This window comes from Bos indicus, chromosome 3 (assembly GCF_029378745.1).
Source record: "Bos indicus isolate NIAB-ARS_2022 breed Sahiwal x Tharparkar chromosome 3, NIAB-ARS_B.indTharparkar_mat_pri_1.0, whole genome shotgun sequence".
Classification (NCBI taxonomy): Eukaryota; Metazoa; Chordata; class Mammalia; order Artiodactyla; family Bovidae; genus Bos; species Bos indicus.
Genome location: NC_091762.1, coordinates 23,454,181 through 23,478,999, shown reverse-complemented (window position 1 = coordinate 23,478,999; position 24,819 = coordinate 23,454,181). Strand labels below are relative to the sequence as shown.

Below are 24,819 nucleotides of genomic sequence, written 5' to 3'. Positions count from 1 at the left end.
GGGGCTCCTGCAATGGCAGGAGGATTCTTTACCACTGAGCCACCTTAGACTGTAGATCAAACTTCATTGCCTACCTACACTATTTGTGCGGGAATCCCTGAGAGAAGTCTGGCGGGTGCAAACCACTATCGGTTGGGCAAAACTAACCCTTTAGCCAGTTTATTTCTTGCATGGTAAATAAGGTCTTACTTTACATGGCATCTGGGTCAAGGTAATTATCACTAGAGTCACTTTGATGACAAATTGGTAAGAACTTAAGTGACATGAAAAGCTCATTTAATATTATGCATTATACATAAAAGCAACCATAGGCTCTGAGGTCAACAGGAAACATTTCCAGACCAAGTCTGCCCTGACTTTTGTGCTTTCACTTCAAGTCTAATTTGATTCCACGTCCTACTCTTCACTCTTTTATCTTTAAATTGTTTCTGCCTAGAACCAATTTCATTTGCTATCTTATCTTTCTTCCTTATCTTCCTGTTGGTCTCTTTCGTTCTGACTTTTTAATGTGCCTCTTTCCTTCCGATCCCCTTATTAGGCCTATACCATTTTACCCCACGTTGTTTTCCGCTTCTATTAAAATTATGTGTACAGCCATGACTTGAAAAACAGTCTAGTTCTAGAAAACGTGCGTTAAGTTTTTCATAATTCAATGGCACTCATTCTACAATTATTTGCTGAGTCCCTCCAACAGGTCTCTGTACCAAGTGCCAAGGATTCAAAGACATGACTACCAATAGGTCTTCACCTTAGAGGACTCACATGGTATACAGCCAAGGAGACAAGTACACACAAACTGCTATTTTTAATTGGTAGGTTCTATGCTGGAAATACAAGCACGTTGCTATGGGAGGTCTGAAACCACAACTTCTCTCAGGTTGGTAGTAAGGAGGATGTGAGAATGTTAGGCTTTACAAAAGAGGTGTTAGAGCTGGGTCTTTGAGATGAGCAGAACTTTAGTAGGTTGGAAATGAAAAGGAATAAGGTACACACACAAAAAGTTCTGGAGAGAAGGTACCAATGAGCCAAGGTAAAGGGGTAACTTGACTGATTAGAGAAAGCTAGAGAATTAGGTGTGGATGAGACAGAGGTGGTGGGGAGTGGCAGATGGGTCTGAAAGGATATGAGGTCACACTGTGGAAGGCAGACTGCGGTATGCAATCTTTTATTCTATAGGAAATGGGGCATGATTGGCTCTTTATGAACATCTTTGGTATTAATAACTTAGTAATATTGGGATGAAAGAGGGACATGTGTAAGGAGGCTGCTGCAGGAGTCCAACTTAAAGAGCTTGAACGAGAACTTGAATCTTAGGCTGAAAAGAAAGGAAGTGATAAATGATGCCTATTTTGGAGGTTAAGAAAACCAAGTTTGAATAGTTGAGAGGTAGTAGGAGAAAACTGAGGAGTCATATGCAATTCCTGACTTGTAGCTGAGGTAAAGGAGTGGCAGGTGATGTCTAAAAGTTAGAAATGCCTTAGGAAGCACAGGATAGGTTTTAACTTTGAAGGCAGTAAGATGTTTTAAGTGCACTAAAGTTTTACGGAATACTCGAAACACAGATATCCAACAAGCTGCAAAATAACTGGATCTAGATCTCAGTGTGAGCACAGACAGGTACATTTGGAGCCATCAGTACCACAAGTGAGAGCTGAAGCCCCAAATACTGAAGACAAACTAGAGGAGCTTGTTCTTGAAGAATTCTTGCAGTGTTTGTAATGCTGTGTAAAGGGATTCCTTAAACCAGGGGCATATCTGTATTGACTGATAAGAGAACACAGTATGTTATGAAATCAAGAAGGTAAGATAAATTAAGATATAAGATATAAAAATAATGAGTAAGTCTAACAGTTCATTTTAAAGCTCTCACTTACAGAAGTAAAGCTGTAGCATAACAGTAACTCCTAAGTAAAAGCAGCATCTAGGGAAATGAAGTAAAATGGAAAGGAATAGAAAATGTAGGGGGGCAGGGGAAGAGAATGAGCAAAAGGACATAAGAAAAAGAGGGAGATTTTAAAAAATCATTTTGCTAAATCTTAAGTAAATCAGATGTAGAAAAATGCTGAGTTAACATTAAAATCAAATGTAAAAGGAGCAAATAAAAAGTGTTACAAACCAAGAATGAGAAAAGGCCAACAAGAACCCAAGAGTTAAAATTACTAAAAAGGAATAAAGGGAAAAATGACAGATAAGGAAATGAAAAAGATAGAAATAATAAAATGAAATTGTATATATATACAAACAAAAACCTTTTCCAAAAAATAAAAATAACCCTACAGGACAAAGTGAGATAGTGCTTAGAACAAACACGTCTACATCATAAGTTAGGAACAAACAGTATATGTAGTGGTTGGAGGCCTATCAGAGCTGGTACTTCAACTTGCTATGTGACCTTGGGCAACCTGGGAAAATGGTTATGAGGGGACTGTAATAAGACATGTAAAATGCCTAATAATGTGCTCAGTTAATGAAGGTTATGGAAGAAAAAAAGAATTAGTCCAGTTTTGATGAGGATATGGAACTCAAATTTCCAACAACTTTTCTAATCTAAAACATGGATTCAATCACAGCATTTGAAATAAACTTTATTAAACAGAGTGATTAAATTGCTCAAGACAGTTGACTGTTGGGTCAACCCTACCTGTAATGATTAAAAGGATGTGGGACTCAATTTGCTCCTTCTACCTCAAACTATGTCACACATGCTACAAACTCTTCTTTGGGGACTTTTTAAAAGTACAAGCTATTTGGTTCAATTAGTTAATGTGCAATTATAGTAGTAACATCTGTACGACCTCTGTCTTTGCCTTTTGCTGAGCTAAAAAGACAACCATGTATGGCTCAGTCACTTCTGCTAAATACACTAACCAAAAGCCTTAATTGTGTGGCCACCACCATTCAGGCTTACCTAGTGGCTCAGATGGCAAAGAATCTTCCTGCAATTCGGGAGACCCAGGTTCAATCCCTGGGTCTGGATGATCCTGAGAAGGGCCCGGCAACCCACTCCAGTATTCTTGCCAGAGAATTCCATGGACAGAGGAGCCTGGTGGGCTACAGTCTATGGGTCACAAAGAGTCAGACGTAATTGACATCCCCTTCTCCAGGGGATGTTCCTGACCCAACAATCGAACTCCCTCACTGCAGGCAGATTCTTTACCATATGAGCCACCAGTGAAACCCAAACCAAGGAATACGATCCCCCCAAATCTCATTCTTTTAACTCATAACTTTGCACAAGTCACTGACTCTGTAAGGGAAGTCACACTCTCCTTCTCTTACCATCCTCCTTGCCACAGTAAATTAGGTGTCCTTTCTTAATGTGCCCTCGACAACCCTGAACAGCATTTATCACGTTCTATTTTAGATGTCTGTCTGGTTGCTGGTTGATTCCACCTAATTAGATCTTCGCACTTCCTCCAATAAAGAACACAAGTAGGAGCCATGACAGTCCTGCTCTCTCATTTTCTGCCATCATAATCATTAACTACTTTATCTCTTTGTTTCTCATCCCCTACCCCATATCATTTTTTAATTAACCCTCTGAATTTAGGTAGGAATGTATCTAGAAGAATATGTGCATGTAAATTAACTATAGTAGATAACAAAGCTTCACACTGAAGGGAACATTCTAGAAGTATTTATTTCATTGCTGACCACTTGGTTGCAGCATGCAACTCTCAACAACGAGCTGCCACTCACTCTCCACTCCTACAGAAGTACCAAATGCTATGGTACTACTATTTAGGTTTTCAGCCTTTCAAAGGCTTTTATTACCAACATCATTACTTAGGGACAAGACTTTTAGGGACTTCAAGCACTTATTCTCTATAAAAAGTAACTTCTTATTTCATGCACAAAACTCCAATTGGCAGAGAGAGGTCCAAAGTGGGAAGAAAAAATTTTTATTCTAGTTCTATAAATTATCAGGAATAAAATAAGCATTTCTCCTTGCCTTGTTTTAAAGAAAAAAAAATTTTTTTCTCTATCAGGAATCAGAATAGTAGGTTTGATGATCCTGAGTTATAAAATTGCTTACTGGTTAAAGTTCTTTCCAAAGATCTTAAGAAGTAAGAAGTTGGTTCATTTTCCTGTACAATTTAAAGAAATATTTGCAGTATGTGTAGGAATTAGAGGTTATATTGTAGACTCTTGTGACAATATTTAAAAGGCCTATTCTCCCTATTTAAAAAATTCTACCTCAGAAAGTAAAAGGAAATTCTCATCATCCCTGAGCAAAAAAGGGAAAATTCAGGTACTTTTATTTGTTAACAGAATGTACTGTAAATGAGTTGCCTATCTCTAGAACATTCCTAGAGAATTACATAACTGAAGCAGATATGAGGTGCTCTCAGATTTTCTTAGATAAGTATGTTTAGTAGTTTGAGTAGTTGTTCTGAAAATTTTCAATTTAATTAACTATGCAACTGATTATCTTCCATTTTGAAGTTTGAGAATATACTGAGAGGATACTTATGGGAGATGAAACTATAGGGCTCAGAGCAATTTAAAAAACCTTAGCAAGCTGTGGCAGGAGGAAGAGTGGGGAAAATCGTAGTGAAGAAGTGAGAAAAGAGGACAAAGCTGTAGTGATGAGCTGGCCTGTCTTCCCTCTAAGTCAGGGGCCTCTGGCTATATGCTATACTCACTCTTATATTAATATAAACCAGATGCAGAAAAATAAAATCAAGAATGTCCCAAATAATTTTAAGTCTTTTAAGAGTAAATGACAGAAAACATTTTTGCTTCTTAATCAAGGAGTGCTATAATATAATTTCAAGGCATCTTAATATAATACATTTAACCCTAAAGCAATTGTGCAATAAGCAAATTATCATAAATGAAAAACAAGGTTAACTTTCTACAGGGGCCAATAGACAGGGTATCTTGCAGCACAGCAATTAACCTTCACATACTGGAGTCTTGTTTAAAAGGCCATCAAACAACTCAGATTCCTGAAAATCACAAATGTCACCAACGAAAGGAATGTTGATTAAACAGAGTCAAAAAACTTCCTGAAGGACTGCCTTCTCTGAAGGGTTTCAGACTTGCTAGCATAAGTTGGTTAAGCCAAATCTCACTGACGGCTCCATTAGAGAATGAGAATGCCCCAGTCAGTGCTGTTTGAAAAATGTAAAACACTGGGAGGGGAAAAAAACAAACAAAATAATCTACTGTTCCCTAATGTATATGGCTTAGCACCCAGAGAAAGCCTCTGCCCCGGAAAGACACTTTCTACATAGGGCTAAGCTTCACTAAATGAGGTGTAATCTTTCATTTTCAGGACATGTCTTTTCTTGCAAGGTCTTTAGAGGCAGAAGTTCCACTTGGATTCTAATACACATCTCTGTGCGCTCAGCTTCCTGAAAACATACACCTGCCGGGTTCTAGGTTCTCCCTTGCCAGTGACTGGATTCACTACTTCACAGCCACCAGAAGCGCACATACACTATTAACATGATGAAAAATACAGCTACTGCTGCAAGTTTGGCGTAAGTGGAACGCATGTTCAAGTACTTCGCATCCTGGCGGTATTTCTTGGACAGACTGGACAAATTGTTAGCCTTCGAATCCAATGCTGTCAAAAGGGAAAAAAAGGATAACATTAATTAGTCCCTTAAAGTATTTTATCAACTGTATTAAGAACAAAAATAACCCAAATGAGTAGCACTACTTCAAATCATGAAGTTTAAATTATCTTTTTTTTTTTGAAGTGTAAGGTTGTATACACTGATTAACTCATGATCCCAAAGCACTGTAAAATCTAAAATGCATTTTCAAATAATCAGTTAAACTTATGTTCAAATTCTTGAGGCTGTAGAGTGAGTCCAGGGTCTGGCCTCAGACCCTAGTTCAAATCTCAGCTGTACCAATCATATGATACTGGGCAATTCAGCCTAAGATCCAACTTCTTTGTCTATAAAAATAGGGAATATATAATAATAGTAACCATACCATAGGATATCTGTAAAGTGAGCACAATGCCTACATGATGGTAAACACTTGATAAATGTTAGCTGATAGCAACTATCTTCATAATCTCTTAATGGTTTAAATCATATTCTCTCATATTTTGACAAATGATAATCCAGGTAAGATGAAAAATTCAGGTAAGCAGAAGATTCAATGAACCAGACACTGAGTATTAACCTGTATCTCAACAGTGACTACTACCAAATTTCTAAAACTTTTCACATGGTAAAGACTATTATTATGAAGATAACACTATCAGAAATTGTATTTTACAGACATAGGAAAGCTGTATTACAACGAAAATACAATCACAGGTGCTAGAAAACCACCAATATCTACTAAATTAAGCTTTTTAGAATCTTCTGCAAAGTTTTTTTTCCTATACGAACATTTGTAATGTCATTATCTTCTTTTAATTGTTAACTAAGCACTTAGAGAAATAACCAGATACACATAAGCTAAACCTGGCTTAAAATATATGACATATTTTTAATAATAAAAACAAACTCTGAGTTTGGCATAAATTCTAATCAAACTTTTCACTTCTTTAAATTTTTGAGAAACTATTTTGCAATCTGAATCTATTTGGTCTTCCTTGGAGAATGCTTTTGGGCTATTTGGAGTTGCTTAATAGGGGCTGGTTTTGATTGAGAAATGTGGCATTACTTAATAACACAGGCATGTCAGCCATTTCGAAATTAGTAACTTGTCCTGTAAGAAAAGCACCTTGTCATGCAAAAAAACAGTTAAGGGATGAGAAATAGCCATGACAATACTGCAAGGAATTTTTCCAGTCAGTTTGACAGACTGGACAGAGGTTTTTAACTACTACAGTGTTTCTTACTATATTCCTAGCGCCTAGAACGGGATCTGGCATATAGTCAGTGCTCAATAAATAAGTATTTGCTAAATGAATCTAAATCTGCTGAGAAAAACTGGGAAGAGAAATAAATATTAGGTCATATAAAGTAAGCAATAGTTATGAGAATTTCTTTACATATGAACATTGGAAACAGATGGTATCATAAAAACAAAGCTATTGCTTGGAGAAGTCTTATTTAGCGAATATTTATGTTGTGGGCACCATGAGGAGTGCTAGAGGGTACAGTTACGATCAAAACGTACATGATCCCTGTATTTGTGCAATCTACACTGCAGTAGAGTGACACACCTTTGAATAAAAAAATAAAACCTATGCCTTAAAAGAAACAGGTATATTTAGGTAGTAAAAAAGGCACAATTTGATCTTACACAGGAACTATTCTTGGGTCTTAAATGCAAAGCTGACTAGCTCTAAAACAAAAAGAGAAAAAAGTATAAAAGATAGATTCTTATTATGGAGAAGCCTAAAGAGGAAGAAGTCTAGTGAACTCCGGGAGTTGGTGATGGACAGGGAGGCCTGGCGTGCTGCGATTCATGGGGTCGCAAAGAGTCAGACACGACTGAGCGATTGAACTGAACTGAATCTTCCCACTGTCTTCATTTATGCCCTGTTCAGATATGCTTTTTCTTCCTCTTAAAATATCACTCTTCACTCCTTCCTAATCTATCAAAATTCAAGAAATCTTTCCTGTTCACTTATCTATTTCCTTCTACATTCTTTTAGCTCTTATTGTCTATATATCTATGTGCTCAGTCGCTCAGTTGTGTCTCATTCTTTGTGATCCCATGGACTATAGCCTGTCAGGCTCCTGTCCATGGGACTTCCCAGGCAAGAATACTGGAGTGGGTTGCCATTTCCACCTCCATCGGATCTTCCTAACCCAGGGAATGAACTCACGTCTCCTGCATTGGGCAGGCAGATTCTTTACCACTGTGCCACCTGGGCAGCCAGTATAAATCTACATAATGATTTACAACTATCATTCTCTGAAGATGAACAAGGACTCCATGGACCAACAAATTCTGCCAAGTACTAGCAGTATAAAAAGCTAGTAAGCTACTTTTTGTAAGCTATTTTTTAGCTTTGAGTAAGCTACTTTTCTGAGTCTTTGCTTCTTTATCTGTAAAACTGGTTTGATACCATCGACTTCACATGGGATTACTCTAAAGAATAAATAAAATATATGTAAAGTCCCCTTACCATATTGCCTAGCACAATGTAAATGTTCAATTGATGTCTGTTACTCTGTGACAATGTTTCTTATCTTCCCAATCACATGGAGTTTCTTAAGGGTAAAAATGTACTTCATTTTTAATCAGCATATCAACACTACAGCAATTAGCAAAGCACTAGAAGGAAATCCCATATACTTTTGATTAATTGAACAGTTTATAAATTTTGGCTTTAAAAAAGTTTCCTATACTGGTTTACTTTGTCCTGAGTAGAACCTGTGAGTCTGCTACGATGAAAATTTATATAGACTCACTTATCCAAAAACTGATGTTTAAAGAGTATGAAGCTATACACTGGGACAATTGCTGACTATACACATGAAGGTTAAAATCATAATAAAGGAAAACCCATTTATTCACTGGAGAAGGGAATGGCTGGAGAAGGGAATGGCAACCCACTCCAGCATTCTTGCCTGGAGAATCCCAAGGACAGAGGAGCCTGGCGGGCTACAGTCCATGGGGTCACAAAGAGTAGGACATGACTGAAGTGATTTCACATGCATGCATTTAATCATGAATATGTAACAAGCCTGAATGTTAAAAATATACATTAAGGCAACTACCTGTGATGATTACTGTGAAAGAAATAAAATAAGTATATAAAATAGATATAAAACAGCGTATATGCTCACATTAAACACTTAGGTAACATCTAAACATTAGTTATATATTTTAGGTAAATTAGTACACACACATACACATACCCCATGTGCTAAAAAACATTACATGCTTTTTTACATTACGTAAAATACGTAAGTGTTTAAGAATTTGAAGGAGTAAGGAGATTAATGTGTCAGGGGCTGTAAGGATCAGGGAAGGCTTCTTTGAAGAGGCAGTTCTTATCTAGAGTTTAAGGAAGGTCCAGGATGATGAAGACACTGAACAGGCTGAGGCAGAATGTTTGTGAACCAGGGAGAATGAAACACTTCTGCGATCTCCTTATCTTCCACAATAGAAAACACAGTGCCTTGCACATTGGCTGCTAAGTGGCTTCAGTTGTGTTCAACTCTGTGCGACCCTATGGAATGTAGCCCACCAGGCTCCTCTGTCCATGGGATTCTCAAGGAAAGAAAACTGGAGTGGGTTGCCATTTCCTCCTCCAGGGGATCTTTCTGACCCAAGGAACCTGTGTCTCCTGTGGCTTCTGTACCACAGGCACATTTTTTAATGCTGAGCCACTGGGGAAGCCTGCCTTGAACATTATAAGTATTCAATTAATAGTAACTGGATGAATGAAAAGTAAGTTGAGACCAGACTAGATCTTGTAGTCACAGGTCTTAGAAGTTTTTCTGCAGAGGAACGCCTTGATGAAATGGTATTTTATAACAGTTGATCTGGCAGCAGTAAAGTCTCCTGAAGCAGCTACTTATGAAACCATTGCCATAAACCACTGACAATGTCCTCTCACTCCTCTTTTCATTTTCCTTAACTTATGTGTTTCTATAAATACTAATCAAATTTGGTAAATACCTGGGAAACAGTAATTGTTTCTTACATGGAATGAGACTTTACACTGTTCCAACTCAATAGAAACTAACCACACTAGGAAGAAACATATCATATTGGAAGCTTGTCAAATAATCCACTTTGGAGAAATGAATTCTTAATAGTACTAGGTAGAATCTGACAGCATAAACAGTAACCCCAAATAAGCTATCCTTGCCTGTGGAATAAGAGCCACTTGCTCATAAGACTCGTACTGCTTTTAGATACCTGAGAGCGCTTCTCCCCGCTGTAACACTTCTTCAATATTCGCCACCATGATTCTCTGCACATCTTGCAGTTCAGTGTTGATGGAGCCTAGGTTTCTCCGAGCACGACTGTCAATGTAAAGCTTCTTGGTTTTCTGAATGTAGGTATCTATAATGATGAAGAAAAGTGACTGTTAACAATTTTTTTCATGTCCATCAAAGAAGTAGGTAAGAGTATATTCTGAGTTTAGTCCTGGTTTTGCAACTGTCCATGATTAACCAGACTCTTGAATGAGTATCAAGTGTGACAGGGAATTTCCCGAAATACTACTACAAAACTGCACGCTCATTCATGTTTGCCAATGTCTGCATATCATAAAACTATGAAAAGAATAATTAATAAAGATTATATTTTCAACTTTTAGCTAAAATCTTAAAGATAATGTATTGGCTACCCTTTATTTGCCCCTTTAAATTGCCTCCCACCCTTCTGCACCCTGCCTTCTGCTTTGGGAAGCTAACCTGCATGAATTACATCAGTGGGTTTCATGCTGTCTAGCTTCCAATTAGGTTCAGCCAAAGCGGACACCCCAAGAGCAGGGAATGAGAGTGGACAGTGACAGTGGTTCATTCCTCTGTCTCCTCCCTGAGAAGTCATCTTGTGCTGGTAGTATTTCTCCACCAAAAGTTACTGCTCCTTTGAAATTGCCCTCTTCTATAAATTTTCTCCTTCCCAGTTCCAGAAACTGCTCTTATCCATTCAAGCCTAGGTTTGATAACAATTACCATGCTACTGGTCTCAGGTTACTGTACCTTACAGTTCATCTATAACCCTTTCATATCTCTGTGTACAATCTTTTAAGCTAATTTGAGGGTACCAACTATTTCCTGTGTGACTTTGGTACAGCAGTCTTATTTTTTTCTTGGTTTTACTGAACTTCTATCGCCTACAAAAATAAAAACTGCAAAACCAGACATGATAAAATTAGCACTTGGAGAGTTTAGTTTTGAAACACTGTAATGCTTTGCTATAATACATTTTCTTTATTTCTACAAAGCAAGAGGACTCATTTATCTAGCAAACTTGAAACACTTCAGAAATCCAGAGGTAGTATTCAAAACCAGTTTATTTTTTAACTAAAAATGTCAATGATGTAATCTAATCATACTTGTTCTCCTTTCTTTTACTTACAGGACATTTCCTTTGATATGTCGCCATCCTATATTTTACCAGCTCTGAGCAATGAGTCTTTCTATAATTCTTGTACAAATATGGACACCCATGCTCAATGCTTCTGCCTATAGGAACTGTTGTGCCCCAATACCACATATCTTTTAGTACTTAAATTAGAGGATCTTGTTCTATTAAAAGAAACAAAACACCACTCTTTCTGATTTCCAAATTCTGATCTCCATAAAATGGGTCTCACTGTGACTGTATGTGTGTGTGGGGGTGAAGACACTGAATTGGGAAAAAGAAGAACTCAGCAATTACATGTCAATCTGGATCTTCAGGCAGTTTTTTACCCTAATGAAGAATCAAAACAAATTACAAAAAAGAGCAAAGGGCAACAAGCTCTATGGGGAAAATATCGAAAGGCCAGAGAAAATTATTAATACTTATGTGAAGGAAGCCTCATTCACTCAAAAGGAAAAAAGACATGGAATAGGAGAAGAGGCAGAATCCAAAACATTAGATAAGCTTTAAAAAAAAAAAGTCAAATTATATCACTAGCTTCTCTACACTGTCTACTCCCCTGACAGAGAAGTAAGGCACAAAAACTTACCAAACTCAATAAAGGAGTAGGGTCTAGACACAGTTGGCACCTTCTTCCCATGCTGTTCATCAAATTCTGAGTGTAAATCTTCTAGGTAGGCAAAAGCCAGCTTCTTAGGGAAGGCAGCTTCACACAGAACCAAATAACATACTCCTTGTTCAATAATGTAACTGAAGAGACAAAAATGAAAAAAGCAAGGAAAAATTGTTGTAGATTAATAACACTCCCAACAGTCTGAAACAGACTCTCAGCGCCATACAAACTTTGTTTTTGGTTATTCTACCCGGCTTGCAGGATCTTAGTTCCCCGACTAGGGATCAAACCCAGGTCCTTGGCAAGGGAAGGGCAGAGTCCTAACCACTGGACCACCAGGAAATTCCTTATACAAACTTGAAAATATTCAAGCCGAAATCAGAAAGTCAATTACAAACCATAAATCACTAGAATTAGAAAACAAACATCTTCCCATTATTAGAAGCATATTCCAAAAGGAGTATTTAGACATACTTATTCATCACATAATTCTTCAACTAAAATATCTTAATACTTAAGACTTTTTCTTGAAAACTTAGGGGTGTGACTCCATCTGCCCTTTGATCATGTATAGTAAACAAGTAATAATATACACACATTTAAACTTTTTCCATCTGTAAGAATTGTGGAACTGGAAATTTTTGTGAACACTAAAAAGTTAGAAGTTAATGTCACAATGATTACTGGGTACAGAAAATACCAATCTCAGGACTAATAATAGTTCCTAATTTCTAGGGTAGAAGAACTCTGTATTAATTGCAAATTATTCAATAACAGAACTGACTCCTCTTGTGAGAGTGAGCTCCCTGGCAGCCTTCAGTTCAGTTCAGTCGCTCAGTCATGTCTGACTCTTTGCAACCCCATGGACTGCAGCATGCCAGGCTCCCCTGTCCATCACCAACTGCCGAAGCTTGCCCAAACTCATGTCCATCATATCATCCCTGGCAGTCTGGAGGAGGCTATATTACTGCATGTCTGAGATATTTTTGGAAAGAGGCTGGCTACTCAGTGGTTTTCAAATGAGTTTGTAGCCACAGCACTCTTTATTTGAGCCAAAATTATATCCAGAAGACCAATATGTATAGCAAATAAAGTCAGAAGTTTTTTAGTTTAAGTAGGAGTTTAAGGGTCCAAAGCATTACACACATCCCCCATCCCTTTCCCTTCTATGTGGCTTCTAAGGCACCCCAGAACTCCACAGAATGGAGTCCCCTTTCCTGAAAACTTGCTTCCTTTTTTCTGCTCTATAGCACTTCTTGTCCTAGGTATTATAGTACAGTATGCATATGTGTCTCTCTCTGCTATAATAAGAGGACAAGCTAAGAATATTAAAGGCAAGACTTAATACACGGTCTGGCAAAGAATACATCTTTAGCAAACAGCTCTTAGATGCAAATAAGGGAAGAGATAAGATTATAAAGAAGGAGGCAGAAGAAAATCTCTTTTCAATTCCATGAGATCTTTCCTAGGTCATTTGTTCCTAACCCATAGTAAAGATAAAAAATACTATATTATAATTGAGCATCTCTAACATTATTTATGGAGAAGGCAATGGCACCCCACTCCAGTACTCTTGCCTGGCAAATCCCATGGACGGAGGAGCCTGGTAGGCTGCAGTCCATGGGGTCGCTGAGGGTTGGACACCCACTGAGCGACTTCACTTTCACTTTTCACTTTCATGCATTGGAGAAGGAAATGGCAACCCACTCCAATATTCTTGCCTAGAGAATCCCAGGGACAGGGGAGCCTGGTAGGCTGCCGTCTATGGGGTCGCACAGAGTTGGACACGACTGAAGTGACTTAGCAGCAGCAGCAACATTATTTAGAAAGGAAATAATGTGAAAGGAAAGTTATGACCAACCTAGACATCATATTAAAAAGCAGAGACATTACTTTGCCAACAAAGGTCCATCTAGTCAAGACTATGGTTTTTCCAGTAGTTATGTATGGATTTGAGAGATGGACTATAAAGAAAGCTGAGCGCCGAAGAATTAATGCTTTTGAACTGTGGTGTTGGAGAAGACTCTTGAGAGTCCCTTGGACTGCAAGGAGATCCAACCAGTCCATCCTAAAGGAGATCAGTCCTGGGTGTTCACTGGAAGGACTGATGTTGAAGCTGAAACTCCAATACTTTGGCCACCTGATACTAAGAGCTGACTCATTTGAAAAGACCTTGATGCTGGGAAATATTGAAGGCAGGAGGAGAAGGGGATGACAGAGGATGAGATGGTTGGATGGCATCACTGACTCAGTGGCCATGAGTTTGGGTAAACTCTGGGAGTTGGTGATGGACAGGGAGGCCATCAGGACTACAGGCGTGCTGTAGTCCATGGGGTTGCAAAGAGTCGGACACGACTGAGCAACTGAACTGAACTGAACATTATTTAATGTTGAAATAACTTACAAAACCTAATGTTCACTATTTTCTTAACCAATAGGCCAGAGTCTTGTTTTGGTTTTGATTCTGTATACTTGTTTGCTTATTCTTGATGAGTAGAAGGTTGGTTGGTTGAGTTAAACACAATGGGTTCTTCCTAGGTCTATATTATCTCAGTATCTGAGCTCCGAACATACTAAGGATTATTTAGCTTATCCTTTCTTATTTTCCTCTGATCTTCTTGTCCTCTTTTTTCTTTTTTAATCCTGCCTGTTTTAGCACCTTCAAACTTGACATATAATTAAACACTTAATACCAATTATTTGTAGGTAATTTGAGACCCAATAAAGTCCCTTTGATCCCTCTCTCAGCTGTATGCATTGTCTACAACCACTGATTTGTTGTTGTTGTTGTTGTTGTTTAGATGCTGTCATGTCTGACTCTTTGCGACCCCATGGACTGTATCCTGCCAGGCCCCTCTGTCCATGGCATTTCCCAGGCAAGCATATTGGAGTGGGTTGCCATGCCCTTCTCCAACCACTGATTAGATGCTCTTAAATTATCTTTTATAATTTTCTATTCTCTAAATAATAATACCTATTGACTATTCTCTATGTGCCAGACAAAATGTTAAGTGATATACAGGGATTTTCTCATAAACCTATGATTCCCTATTTTATAGAGGTAACCGAGGCCTAGTAAAATATATGTGGGTTGCTCAAGGTTACAGTGTCAGTAAATGTTTAAGCAAGTGTACTAATCTATGTGTGTCTGGCTCTAAGAAGCTCCCAAAGCAAAAGTTATCTATTACTGCATGATACATACAGCATTACTGGACACAAGATAACAGGGTGAATTACTGTATACAAACTGAATACAGAAACCAAGATTTCAGTTTTGCAAAATTAGAGCCAGGAAAGTTGCCTCCACAGAGTGACTCTATTTTCAAAATTACCTTTGCATTTGAAAAAAGTTACCATTCTTCTCAGGTGTAATTACTGTATTTCATACTTAAATGATCACAAAGAAATCAAGATTATACTCACTGAAAAGTCATGGCACCAGCTTCCAAGGTGCATCTGGTAGGGGACTGTTCATTCAACTTTCGAAAGAGCTGCTTAGCCTGACTCTGGTACTGTTGAAGGTCCCGGCCAGACTGAAAGAAGACACCTTCATTTAAGAATGTTCCACAAAAAAAACAGTAGCAATTGGTAAGAAGTATCATGTTTTGAGGACGCTATGTAAATAAGGTCTTTCATTTATAGGTTAATAACATTAATAAGATTTAACAAAATAAAAGTGGCCTACTTTCAGAGAAAAAAGGGAGCCCAAACCCTGAGTTTTTCAACAAAGTCACATTAGTTATTTTCTAAAAAGCAAAAATACAATCCTCAACTGCATTTAAGGTACTTGCTGAATCCATTTCCACTGTGAGGTCAGTGCCCTCCTCCTAACCCACTTCACTTGCATGGTTACTGCCACAGAATCACACATGTTCTATACTCAGTGGAAAGTCCTGGGAAAGACAGAATGAATGAATCTCATTTTTATGCTGAAATATCATGCAAAATCTTCCATAAAGTGTTACAGTATTTGATGTATAAGCAAAACTACGTGTGTGCACCCATCACTGTAAATTACTATGAACACTGTAACTGCAACTAGGTAAAAACAAGGAAGAGTCAGGATGAAGACTGGAAAGTCAAAATATCCTTTACTAAATAAATCTATTTGGTTTCCAAGTTTGGAATGCAAACGTCTGGATAGCAAGGGATATGTTCATAGAAAAAATGAAAATAGTAACATTTGGATGACAGAATTACAGGCAATATTTTCCCAAACAATTTCTAAATGATTTCACAATTTTTTTTTTTTCTAAAGAGAGGAAAAAGTCTACTGGGGGAAAGAGCAGAGTCATTTCAAAAGGAGAAAATCATATCTCAATAACCTATTAGACAAAAATGGAAAAGAAGTGCATGAAGAGTAAGAAGCAAATATACTTTATTGATCCACATACTGGGGGAAATAAACAATTGCTGCTATGTGATGGGAAGGAATTATTTTATTTTAGATTATTTATTCTAAATTGAAAGATATAACACAGTCTCTCCTTGGTAGATGCTTAATAACTAAACGTTTAAATAGAAAAGTATACCGGGTTCTCCCAGGGATTGGACCTAAGGCCTAACTATGAGAGAGTACAAAGTAGAACTTAGTGGTCACAGCGATCCACTGAACTGAGAATAAAACCAAGGAAGCAAAAATAAAATCATGTAACTGGCAGATAAACAAACATACAAGTATAGGATTTTAAGCTATATTTAAAATAGTGAACTAGAAATGCGCACTAAGATATCACCTCACTCCTGTTAAAATGACTATTATCAAAAGGACAAGATATAACAAGCATTGGTGAGGGTGTGGAGAAAAGGGAACCCTTGTGCACTGTTGGAAGGAATGAAAATTGGTGCAGCCAAAATGGAAAAAATATGGGGGGTTCCCTCAAAAAAATTAAAAACAGAACTACTGCATGATTCAGCAATTCAACTTCTAGGTATTTATCTAAAGAAAATTAAACACTAAATTAAAAAGATATATGCATCCTAAGCTATGCTCACTGCAGCATTATTTACAATAGCCAAGATATGAAAATAACCTATAATAAGTGTTCAATAGATGAATGGATAAAAAAGATGCAGTATATATACGCAACGGAATAGTATTCAGCCATTAAAAAAGAGTGGAATCTTGCTCAAAAAACAAGCTCACAGATAGAGAATGGACTGGTGACTGCCAGAGGGGAGGTGGGTGGGGGAGTAGGCCAAATGAGTAAAGGGAATCAAAAAGCACAAACTTCCAATTATAAAACAGGTCATGGGGATACAGTGTTCAGCATGGTGACTGTAGTTAATAATACAGTATTATGTATTTGAAAGTTGCTAAGACAGTAAAACTTATATGTCTGCATCACAAGAAAAAAAAAGAATAAACATTTTCATAACTATTTTTTCATGATGGAGAGTAACTCTCTCATAGACTTACTGTGGTGATTTCACAGTGTCTACAAATACTGAATCATATTGTACATCTGAAACTAATATAATGGTATATGTCAATCATAACTCAAAATAAAATAAAAAATGGTGAGCTGGAAATTTCAATATAAATAAGGAAGTAAATAAGTATGAAGTGAACCAGGCAGAGACCATTAGAAGTATCAATTTGTAGTTTAACACTGTTTTTATGGCAATGACTTATAAGGCTGTTTGCCTGAGAAATACTCCTACATTACCATATATACTGTTATATATTAATAACACTTTGTAATAATTAACAGTATAATATATAGTGACATTATTGTATTAAACAGTAATGCCAATATATATATTGCTTTTCTCACGACTGGCCAGCCAGTTAGGGAGAGTGAATACCATCACATGCTTTGAACTAATGCCAATATCTTATGTTCCTAAATTTGAGTGGTAGAGTCAATCTGTTTGCTTAAGCAATGTTGTTATGTGGCATTCCGAAGATATCTGACCCCACAACAATAGACACCAGAAAGAAAGAAAGAAAGTGAAGTCGCTCAGTCATGTCCGACTCTTCGTGACACAATGGACTGTAGCCTACCAGGCTCCTCTGTCCAAGGGATTCTCCAGGCAAGAATACTGGAATGGGTTGCCATTTCCTTCTCTAGGGGATCTTCCCGACCCAGGGATCGAACCCAGGTCTCCCACATTGCAGGCAGATGCTTTAACCTCTGAGCCACCAGGGAAGATAATAGATACAAGGGATGCAAGTAAAGTTGCTGCTGCTGCTGCTGCTAAGTCGCTTCAGTCGTGTCCGACTCTGTGCGACCCCATAGACAGCAGCCCACCAGGCTCCCCCGTCCCTGGGATTCTCCAGGCAAGAACACTGGAGTGGGTTGCCATTTCCTTCTCCAATGCATGGAAGTGAAAAGTGAAAGTGAAGACGCTCAGTCGTCTCCGACTCTTCTCGACCCCATGGACTGCAGCCTATCAGGCTCCTCCGTCCACGGGATTTTCCAGGCATGAGTACTGGAGTGGGGTGCCATCGCCTTCTCCGAAATAAAGTTGCAGAGGCTACTAAAAATGTATTAGTTGCTCAGTCATGTCCAACTCTTTGTGACCCCATGGACTGTAGCACACCAGGCTCCTCTGTCCATGGGATTCTCCAGGCGAGAATACTGGAGTGGGTTGCCATGCCCTTCTCCAAGGGATCTTACTGACCCAGGGATAAAACCTTGGCTACTAAAGTGCCAAGAAATAATATCAACATAGATCAATGATTTTCAACTCTGGCTTCACACTAGAATCTCCTAGGGATCTTAAAAACACTATTCCTGCTCAGTCTGCACCCCAAAACCAATTAAATCAGCGTTTTGGAGGCAGGACTCAGACATTAGTATCAGTAAAATAAATACAAACATAAAAGTTAAATGTAAGTTTTCTGACAGCTAAAGGCAGGGGAGCCCTTTAAAGGAAATAGTTAAATAAATAAATGGCAAATGAAATTCCACCATTGTAACAACGTGGATGGACGGAGAGGGTATTATGCTCAGTGAAATAAGTCAGAGAGAGAAAGACAAATACTGTCTTATCCCTTATATGCGGAATCTAAAAAATAAAACGAATATAACAAATCAGAAACAGACTCACAGATACAGAGAATAGACTAGTGGCTACCATTAGGCAGAAGGAAAGGAAGAAGGGCAAGACAGTGGTAGGGGCGATTAAGATGTACAAACTATTATGTATAAAATAAATAAGCTACATGGATATATTGTGCAGCACAGGGAATAATGGTATTTTATAACAAATTGAAGTATAATCTATAAAGATACTGAAGCACTATATTCTAAGTGTGAAACTAACATAATATAAACCAACTACACTTGAATTTAAAAAAATGGCAAAAAACTGTTGGTCAAATGAAGATTGGTACAAATCCTTTGACTTTATAAGAGGCATTGTAAACATTACTGCAATCTGAGAGAAACACAGAGACAATGGCCAAAAGCATGCTACGATTTCAGGAATTTACAACGAACAAACCAACGATGCCAATGTACAGTACTGGGGACATACCTACATAGGAATTATGACACGCCAACCAACATTTTACACTGCTGGTTCAGTTAGCATCACCATTCCTGGGAACACGATGCTGGTACAATCTTTCTGGTAGTCATTCTGACAATATGTATTGGAAATTATAAAATTTTGCACAGTGTTTTATTAACAATTCTACATCTTTGAAAGTATACATAAACATCATATATGTGTTAAGCAAACAACTACAAAAACATATAAAAACAAAAAACATATGTTCAATAATAGGGCAGGGGATGGGTGACATAACATATGGTATATATTTATATAATGGAACCATTATATACAGAACCATCAAAATGATGTGTAATATTTAATGATATGAGCAGACATTCATTATACACTGTGAAAAAATTAGGTTATTACCTAATTATTATTAGTTATTACCCATTATTTAATTTTAAACACATACACAAAGATTAAAGTTAGATACCAAGTGGGTATAATTTAAGTAGGGATTACTTAATTTTACCACTACTTTAGTTAAAAAAAACAAAAATCACCATTAACTTCTTGGTCCTTTTGTATTTACTGAATTTTCTACAACAGTCACAAATTAACTTTATGTTGAGAAAATTATTCATTCATCAATGTCTACTTGTTGCCTATCTGCACTTGGGGCCAGGAAGGGAGGGGCCAGGATTTGTGCCCAGGCAGTCTACCCCTGAAGCTCCTACTCCTGTGCGTGCTATACAACCTCTACAATTAAAATTGCTTCTGTGATGGTCAAGCCACATTCCAAGTGATATCTTACTATTTAATATTAAATCTAATTCATGGGAAATGCTCAAGACTACATGGCAACTCTGAACTATTGATAGATCTCACATAACAACATAATCATGGCTTTAGAGATAAACCCTTGGTTTGCTTTTAAGATTACAGTCACAAAGGGCCCACAGTCAGCCAGCCTATCTAAAAATAGTTAATTAAATGTCCTAATTCTGTTTTCTACTTCGTCTAAAACAGACTTGATGAAACTTGTACACAGTATAAAGGAAAGACAGCTGTTAGCAATCCAATAATAAAGTGGATGTGAAAGTATTCACAAATTCTGAAACTTGAGATCATCAGTATATTTAGGATGCGGTTCTGTACATAAAATATAGGAGGTACAGGGTAGTAAACTGCCACACAACCACAATCCGTTTTATTGCTGTTACCTATGACTGCTGGTGGGCTTCCCTGATGGCTCAGATGGTAAAGAATCTGCCTGCAATGCAAGGTTCAATTCCTGGGTCGGGAAGATCCCCTGGAGAAGGTAATGGCAACCAACTCCAACTATTCTTGCCTGGAGAATCCCATGGAGAGAAGAACCTGATGGGCTACAGACCATGGGGTCACAAACAGTCACACACAACTGAGTGACTTTCACTTTATGACTGTTGTAGTTGTATCAAATGCCATCTTTCGTCTTTACAATAATGTTTAGCTAAGCCCTTATCATTTTTAAATCCCTGTTAAGCTCTACTGATCAAAGGCCAGCAGCACCAAGAACCAACCATCTTTCTCTAACAGCCATAACAGTAAGATGATTAATCAACCCTCAATGACTGAGGGAGTGTGGCAGTTTAACAGTACAACAGACCATCTGCTTCTTGGAGTTCCCTGCTCTGTACTCAGTTACGTCTACACCTTCTTTAAGTCCACAGAGCTGAGACACAATGAGAGAAGACAACAGGGTGTATTTTGAGGTAGAACAGAAAGGTAAAGAAATTGCAAACAACTGAAAAGGAGAAATACATCAGAAAGGGAGAAATAGAGTATCACTTAGTGTAGTTTGGAAAAGTTCATCTCTCTACCTTAGGCTTGTATTTCTAGCTAAAGCATAGAGAAAATAGTGCATAAGGTACTCTTATCTTTAAAAAAAAAAAATGCTCTATTGTATTACTTGAATAACTGTTCATCTACAGTAACAAGACAGTTTGTATAGGGACTAGCATGGAGTAACTACCTAAAATATAGAATCTATTATTAATGTAAATAACTGAAAGAATATATTTATTTGGCCTGGACAATTAAGATACTTAACTATAAAACTATTTGATCAAGATATCCATTTCTTAAAAAGTAATTTCCAGACTCCCAAGAAGTAAATACATTATTAAAATATCTTAGAACAAAGCAGTAAAGTGTAACAGTTAGGTACTAAGGCTCCAGTGTAGAATCAGACAGATTTGGATTAAAAGGAACAAACCAGTGGTTACCAGTGGGGAGAGGGAAGGAAGGAAAGGCACACTAGGGGTAGAGGATTACGAGGTACAAACTACTTATGTATAAAGTAAATAAGCAGCTCCAAGAGTATACTGTACAGCTCAGAGAATATAGCCAATATTTTATAATAACTACTAATGGAGTCTAACCTTTAAAAACTGTGAATCACTATGCTTCACACCTGAAACTTATACACTGTGAATCAACTATGCCTCAATTAAAATTTTCTTTTAAAAACCAAAACAGTGGTTCTCAACCAAGGGTGACTTTGCCTATCCTCCCCAAAGATGACATGCAAAATGTAAGAAATATTTTTGGTTGTCAAACTGGAGGGAGGGTGGTGGTAGTGCTATTGGTATGTAAGGTGCAGAGGCCAAGGATACGGCTAGACATCCAGCAACTCACAGGACAGTTTTCCCGCAACAAACAATTATCCATTCCAAAATGTCAAAAGTGCCAAAGTTAAAAACCCTGATGACAGAAGTATCAAACCACTATGCTATGCATCTGGAACTAACACAGCGGTTGTAGGTTAATAAGGAAGAAAGGAAGGGGAGAAAAGGAGGGAGGGACAAGGGAGGGGAAGGGGAAGGAAGGAATCCCAGTGAAAAATTCCGTTGTACTACTTATGCTGTGTGACTTAAAGAGACTTTTCTTCTCTTAGCCTCAGAGCTTCCCTATCTGTAATTGTAGATAATAACAGTACCCATCCTAGCAGTTGATATAAGGGCTTCCCTGGTGGCTCAGCAATAAAGAATCCGCCTGTCAATGCAGGGGACATGGATTCGATCCCTGGGTCAGGAAGACTCTCTGGAGGAGGAAATGGCAATCCACTGCAGTACTCTTGCTTGGGAAATCCCGTGGACAGAGGAACCTGGCAGGCTACAGTCCATGGGGTCACAAAGAATCAGACACGACTTAGCAACGAAACAACAATAGCTGGTATGAAGACTAAATGAAACCATGCATTTAACAGACTTAGCGGAATGGTTGGTATATAGCAGGCACTCTATGGGCTTCCCAGGTGGTGTTAGTGGTAAGGAACCCACCCACCAATGCAGGAGACCTAAGAGACACAGGTTCAATCCCTAGGTCAAAAAGATTTCCCTGGAATAGGGCATAGCACTCCAGTATTCTTGCCTAGAGAATCCCATGGACAGAGGAGAGTGGAGGGCTACAGTCCATAGGGTCACAAAGAGTTGGACATGACTGAAGCTACTTAGCACGCATGCATAGGCACTCTCTCTAAATGTAAGGTGCTCTATTTTAATAGTAAAAAATAAGTCAAAGATTTATATTTTTGCAGATGTTAAAAGTTTAGATAGGACGTTATCATTCAAAGCCAAAACTGCTAAAGGAAATCACTACAGAATTACCATCATAAAAATATTTTTGTGTAAAATATCTTTCCTTTTCAATTAAAGCAACCCATCTTGGTAGACTGATACCTAATTTGGAATTATGAAACACACAGTATAACCAACTAATTTTTTCAATTAAGTGTCAAGGCAAAGAATAAGGGCCTACTGATATTCAGACCTTCAGATCTACTTTATATTCTTTGCCCACACTGGAATTCAAAGCAATAGTTGGAAAACTGACCAGATTTCTGTTCCCTTGTAAAAACTATTTCTTAGTCAAATTTCATATCCTTCAAGGAACATTTCCTCACACCATCTCCTTTGTTTCAAATCATGTTCTGCATTCATTTTAATAATTTCACTCCTTCTGCATAGTCCAAGAAAATGTTTAATGCTGGAGAAGAGAAAAATACTTCACAATTCAAAGTTCAGGGCATGCTATATTTTTCAGATTTTATATTAGCTTAGACTTTTTTTTGTGTAGTGAATAGAAAATATTTCACTCAGCATAACCTACTAAGCAACACAACAACTTCACAATCTGTATCGCTGTTCTCATAAAAGTTAAAGTAAATGTATTTGCAAATCAAACCTAAAAGGGCATATAACCAAATAGAAGCTTTCTCAATTAGGAGACACTAATATTGGCTTGGATGTCATTCCTTTTGGGAAGACTTTCCTGATGTCCAAAAATCAATTTAGATACCTTTTTCATGTTCAATCACAGAAACTTCTTTCTCCTCTACAGCAATTATCTACATTACAGTTATCTGTTAGTGATCTGGCTTCTCCACTAAACTGTAAGCTCCATGAAAGTAGGGACTATGTTCCCTAAGCCCCTGCATGAACACCATGCTTGGCACACCTGATGTGCTTAATGAGAGTTGGTTTTTGTCATGAATATATGAATGAAAGGTTAAAAAATACGCCAAAATATTTTTTTCTAGAACTCAACTTTTTTTAGGCCTTGAAAGTTTTTTTTAATTACTTGTATAAGAAAGTAAAATAAAGTTGATCACTTTAAACAAATTTAAATAAATTATATAAATTTCATTTTCAGCCTCCTTTCTTCCAGAATTCCCCAACCTTATTTCCAGGAACTGGTCTCACACCAGAAACTTGCCTTGTGATTTTAAGGCACAAAGCCTTTTCCTGTGAAGCTATCTAGGGGTTTTTTCTGGGACTTTTTGTTTGTTTGTTTTAATCAATGCAACATATTTTTGACCACCTATTATACTAAACCTGCTATTGTAAAAGCTATGGGAAATACAAAAATGACCAAGATTTGTCATCTGCCTACTAGGAAATTTAATTTATTGAAAGACAAAGGCAAAAGTACAAGGCATTACAGAAATATAACACAGGGGTCACAATTCCAACAATAAGAATTTAGTAAGGCTTACTGAAGGAGGTGGGAATTGGACATAACTTTGAAAGAAAGTACTGTACTGAACTTCAAACAGGAGCATATATGTGGCAATACTACCACATCTGCTTTCAATAGATGTCAGCAAGCTAGGTCAAGGATCAGGTGCTACAGAAAGGAGTTAAAGAACTAGGAGCTGATTTTCCCCAGGACGTGTCAGCCTTATTAACAGCAAAAAATCAGAAACCCTTAATTTTAGCAGAGTCCATAAAGAATTACAGAACACTGGGTGATCACAATTAGCCAAACCTACCCCTTCTCCGGAGTGTTTTTCTAATAAGAAATAGGTAAGATAAAAATCTATCTCCGCCTTCAGCAAAGGTTAGTTTTCTCCAGGTAGTTTTCTCCACTGTTAAAAGAGAAAACGCACTTCAGAGGACTCAGAAATGCCTGGGAAGACTCAGGGGTCTCCCGCGTCCTAACAAGGAATCCGGGGCGGACAGCATAGCGCTCTGGCAGGAACTTGGGGTCCTGAGGATCTAGCAGCTCACCTGTTCGTCCTCCTGCATCGAGGCGGCCAACGGGAGCCCGTCCGCCACTCGGGCGATCATCGTGAGCAACACCATCTTTACAGGCTACGGAGACCCAACACTGGCCCAGACGGCCGTAGATGTGTCTTGACTTGCTCCGCCGGGACAACAGTTAAACCTCTACCTCAGTTGCCGGAGACACAGCTGCTCGCGTCTCCGCTTCCCGCTGAGGTGGCCGGAAACAAGCTCTAG

General features: G+C 38.0%; 1 protein-coding gene across 1 annotated transcript; it reads right to left on the bottom strand.

Annotated features, from left to right (window-relative positions):
• Positions 1-2,567: 2,567 nt before the first annotated feature.
• SEC22B (SEC22 homolog B, vesicle trafficking protein) lies at positions 2,568-24,819 on the bottom strand. Its single transcript, XM_019956707.2, has 5 exons — positions 24,589-24,819; positions 15,011-15,120; positions 11,564-11,724; positions 9,799-9,945; positions 2,568-5,575 (listed from the first exon to the last, which is right to left on the bottom strand). Exons 1-5 carry the CDS (start codon positions 24,661-24,663, stop codon positions 5,421-5,423), a joined length of 648 nt encoding a protein of 215 aa, XP_019812266.1. The 5' UTR covers positions 24,664-24,819; the 3' UTR covers positions 2,568-5,420.

Excerpts from the sequence above, each read along its gene's own strand:
- SEC22B (XM_019956707.2), bottom strand. The coding sequence starts at position 24,663 with ATGGTGTTGCTCACGATGATCGCCCGAGTGGCGGACGGGCTCCCGTTG. Across the intron at positions 15,121-24,588 it reads CGATGCAGGAGGACGAACAG|TCTGGCCGGGACCTTCAACA; the intron begins GTGAGCTGCTAG and ends GTCTTCTTTCAG. Across the intron at positions 9,946-11,563 it reads CTACTCCTTTATTGAGTTTG|ATACCTACATTCAGAAAACC; the intron begins GTAAGTTTTTGT and ends TCATCATTATAG.